General features: G+C 36.4%; 1 protein-coding gene across 2 annotated transcripts in view; it reads left to right on the forward strand.

Moving 5' to 3' along the window:
* RSPO2 (R-spondin 2) overlaps positions 1 to 3,031 on the forward strand; it is a 172,732-nt gene extending 169,701 nt beyond the window's left edge. For both annotated transcript variants that reach the window (XM_012645310.1, XM_012645311.1), the window contains one exon: positions 2,329 to 3,031. In XM_012645310.1, coding sequence (XP_012500764.1) covers positions 2,329 to 2,444 — 116 coding nt within the window. In that variant the 3' untranslated portion in view covers positions 2,445 to 3,031. The remainder of the gene's footprint in view (positions 1 to 2,328) is intronic.
* Positions 3,032 to 4,419: the final 1,388 nt, after the last annotated feature.

A 4,419-nucleotide genomic window follows, 5' to 3' on the forward strand; every position in this document is an offset into this window, starting at 1 on the left:
GATTACATCAGAATAACATGTTGGGTAAATGACACAAAATTGGCCGTCATTTTAAAATGAGTTTCCAGTCATTTTGCATAGATTTGCTGTTAGTGAAAGTAGTACACATTGAACTTTCAACAACGTAATTTATATGAAGGACTGAAATTGTGAATGTGAAAAGCTTTCTTTGGATAACATACTCAGTATATTTTTATTTTAGCATGACACATTTAAACATCTAGTAATGTTAGCTTTATTTTTCCATTCACTTAATTTCAATTTGCTTTTAAAAGAAATCTATTTTTTATATAAATTAAGCATAAACCAAATGAATTTTTAAAGTGTAGTCAGCAATGTTTTTTTTTAAACTAAGGATTTTTGTTGTTTAGAGAAAATACGGAATGAAGAAAAACGTCTTCATAAAACTTTATAATTGAAGCTTTTAAAATATGCTATTTTCAGTCAAGTATTTCATCTTTCTGCCCTCATTAGGTGTGTCTCATCATTAGAGATAATGTTACTAAATAGTTGTAACTTTACAGCTGCTTTGATTAATGATGGCTTAGACTAGGGTTTCATTGGGTAGGATTAACTACGTTTAAAGATGGCAAAATGCCATTATTACATTAATGCCAGAATTTAATGAAAACCAGAAGTTAACTTCAAGGACCTTTATAATTTAATATAGGGACATGACTATGTTCTCATTGTTTTAATGTAGTGTCCTATTAAAAATAAGTTATTCTTTTTTTCTTTGTTTTCTTGTAATTTAAATTTTTGCTCAGCAAACGTTTATTGCCTATCAAGTAAGTGCCAGTCACTGTGCTGGGGTCTTGAGGAGTGAGACTGTTTTCCATTCTCAAAACACAGCCTTTTTGATCAGAAAGAATAGAAATGAGAAACACCTCCCTTATTAAGAAATCTCATGGTCTCAATGTTGTATGACTGGCTTCCTCAGGCATTTATGTCCTTAATCTTTGGTCTGTTACTTTTTCATTTTTTACATCAGCCACCTTCTTCGTTGTCTGGATCGAAAAGTTGGACAGCTACATCCTTATAGTAAAAGGGCCTGGAATATTGAGTTTCACAGGTGTGGGAAGGATAAAGTCCATGAAACTGAATGTCCTATTTATAGTACTGATTATTGCAGTGTCTAATAGCTGTACCTTACAGGAAAAGAAAATTTTGTAGGACTGTGACATAAAATTGGAAGTAGGGCAGGTAGGAGTTGAAGAATATCTGACAGGATTCTTTCTTATTTCTGAAAAATCTTCTTGTACTGAAGGTGTATAGTGGTGACCTTCTTTCTGTAAAATGCAGAAGACCCCTAAAAAAATCCCATGATTCCTATGTGTTTAGAACCCAAAGAAAGCAATGTACCTAAAATAAACACCTTTTGTTCCTTATTTTTTCTCTCAAAATCTTTATATGTACACGCACATATACACACCTATATATATACTTGCAATGAAATGCTGAGATTTTATAAAGTAAGACTATAAACCATAACCACGAGATGGAAGAAGTAAAATATACCTGAGGCAAAGAAAAAACTGCTTCCGCAACTTCCTGTTGGAGGAAAACCTCAACTATTTAGCTTGTGGTGTGGACTTCCTAGTGGCTAAGGCAAAGAGGAGAAATAGGATAACTTGGTGTGATTTTTCTGGTAGTAAGACATATACCACCAGTTCATCAGAACAAATGGGAATTCTTCTTGCTCTCCATTAAAAACAAGAACAAGTTGTGCAGGGGATTTGGATAAGAAGCCATAAGGCATATAACGAATGATGTCCTCATGAATTTTAATAGAAAATAAAAAAGGACTGTACATATGTCATTTCATATATTGGCATTTGGAGAACACGAAAGGAATAACATTAAAAGCAAGGCTCTTTTTCCCCATGGGCAAGGAGAAGGGAGTTTGAAACTTCTGGTATATTTACTGTAGATAGATGCTTATTTTCTTTTGACTTACTGACATGTGGAGCAGTGAAAGATGTAAAGATGTCTAGTAAAGGGTAGCATTGTTCAAAGTAGGAGGGTAAATAGCATTTTTGTGGCAGGATGATATTTGAAAGACTGATCAGGCCACTGGGAGGTTTTTAAATATGCCAGTTCCCTGTAACAGGAAGATCAGTCTCTGTTTTAGACAGCATATCCAATTTAGTAAATTATTATTATTCCGTCAAAATTAATGTGAACAATTTTCTCTTTGAGGCTGCTTTTTCCATAGGTGATGTTTTCCAGATGGGCTTTGTGCAAAAATCTCACTGTTTTGTGTTTTCTTTCCTAGAGAAAGAGCCTTTTCTGACATCTTTTCATTTCTTTCTCTTTCCCCCATTGTAGGGAAGAGAACACCCAAGGCCAAGGAGAAGAGGAACAAGAAAAAGAAGAGGAAGCTGATAGAAAGAGCCCAGGAGCAACACAGTGTCTTCCTAGCTACAGACAGAGCTAACCAGTAAAATAAAAGACACACATGGTGGATTTTGGGGGGTTTCTGTTTTTGCAAAAGTGCACAAAGCTACTCTCCACTCCTGCACTGGCGTGCAGCGTTTGTGCTGCTCTGACCAGTATCTGTTCCCAGTAACATGGTGAAAGGAAGCACCCCAAGCGTGACCTCTGTGTTATTTATGCTTTGATTTGAATCTGGAGAGTGTGAAGGCAGCAGTAAGTGCACGCCCTGCGACTTGGCTTAGTGTGTGCTGAGAGACTCCACCCCTGGCGCCGTGGGCACACAGGAAGTGCGAGCTGCAGACCACCACTGGAGAACGGACATGTGCCTACTTATGTGAAAGACGATGCTCTCGGCAGGCAAAGTGCTATTCACTCGTGACCTTTATTTCTCACAGTGTGCATTTTCAAGGATACATGTTCGTGGGTATCTGCTTAGTGTTACCACATGGTGTTCTCAGCATCTGTTACCTCCATACTGTTGTGCGATGAAACTGCTTTTAGCTGGAGATGTGCTCCAGAAATTCCTGCTCAGTTTCACAGCAGCCCTAATATGTACATATTCTGCTGGGGCTATATGTATCAAGCTCTTATTTACTGTATATTTATGCTTTCTTGTGTGTAAGACGTCATACCTGATTAACATGATGTCACTTTGTTTCTAGTGAGTCCTAACCATTGTCTGGTAAATGACTGTTCTAGTTTTGCGAATTGACAAATTTGACAAATGTTTTGTTACTTCTTGAAACTTTTTTTTTGTCGGCTTAATTCTCATTGTAAGAATAGGATAAACTAGTTTTTGTGTATAGTCAAATGACCAGTGTCAAAGAGTTTGAACATCAACAGACCTTCCCCACTCCATGTATCCCACACACGTACAAAGCAGCATCTGGCAAAACTCCCTTTGAGTCTAAGATGTGATGACTTTAAGAAACACAACCCAAAACATGAGAAATTACATGCAGTCACTTGTAGTACTCATCATGCAATTTCACATGCCAGCTACAGAATTTTTCAATCTTAGTTGACTTCAATTTTTTTAATTTAAGCAATTACTGACTTTTAATGACAGGGCACCTAATAATACTCTTGGGTCACTGAAGAAGTTACCATCACGAGTCTATGCATAGAATGACAAGACAACAGGGTGAATTCCTATGACTGCTGGTCAGATCTTAACAGGTCTTCATTGAGCCAGAATCTATTTCATATCCATCATTGTCCACTTGGGGGAACCAGTTTTTAAAAGCATCATTATCTTCCAGGAGAAAATTAGAACAAAAAAGAAATGCTTGCAGATTTCTGAGGAAACCACCAAAGCAAGGTAAAACCGTTTTCTTAGCTTGCATTGGCAAAACTACCTCTTCATTGTTTAACTTTTGAGTTAAAAAAAAAAAAAAGCATCTTACCAAGAAGGATAAATGTCATATACATCATTATGAAAATACTGTTGCTGTGAGATAAGCCATATATGAATGTTGTATACAACTTTAGGGTTCTCATTTTAATCCTGAAGTGTTCACCTCCTTTCATGACTATGTACACTATATTCCCAAGTGGGGAGGGGGTCTCCTTTATATAGTGCTTTATCGTTAATAAGTCAGTACCTGTTCTGTTTCTGGGATGTTCTTTTGTGCATTAAAAACTTCAAAATTATTTGTGGAGATTTCTTTTCACTTTAGAGATGTGTTTAGGAAAAAAAATGCAGTACTTTAACAACTGTACTCCCAAATAATGGTCCTTAAAAAATATTTTAAAAGCCTATGGTCGTAACTACATCTAGGACACTAACTAGTTAATCTATAAATTAAACTATAATAGTGTAGTGGTTAAGAATGGGAATTTTAGAGCCAGACTGTCTGAGTTCCAATCTGGACTTTTAGAGTAGCCTGGGACAAATTAGTCAATTCTCCAAGTCTCAGTTTCCTTATCTGTGAAATGGAGATCACAGCATTATCTGCCTGTAAGGCTATGTTTTGAGGACTA

Source organism: Propithecus coquereli, unplaced genomic scaffold (assembly GCF_000956105.1).
Source record: "Propithecus coquereli isolate 6110/MARCELLA unplaced genomic scaffold, Pcoq_1.0 Scaffold23, whole genome shotgun sequence".
NCBI lineage: Eukaryota > Metazoa > Chordata > Mammalia > Primates > Indriidae > Propithecus > Propithecus coquereli.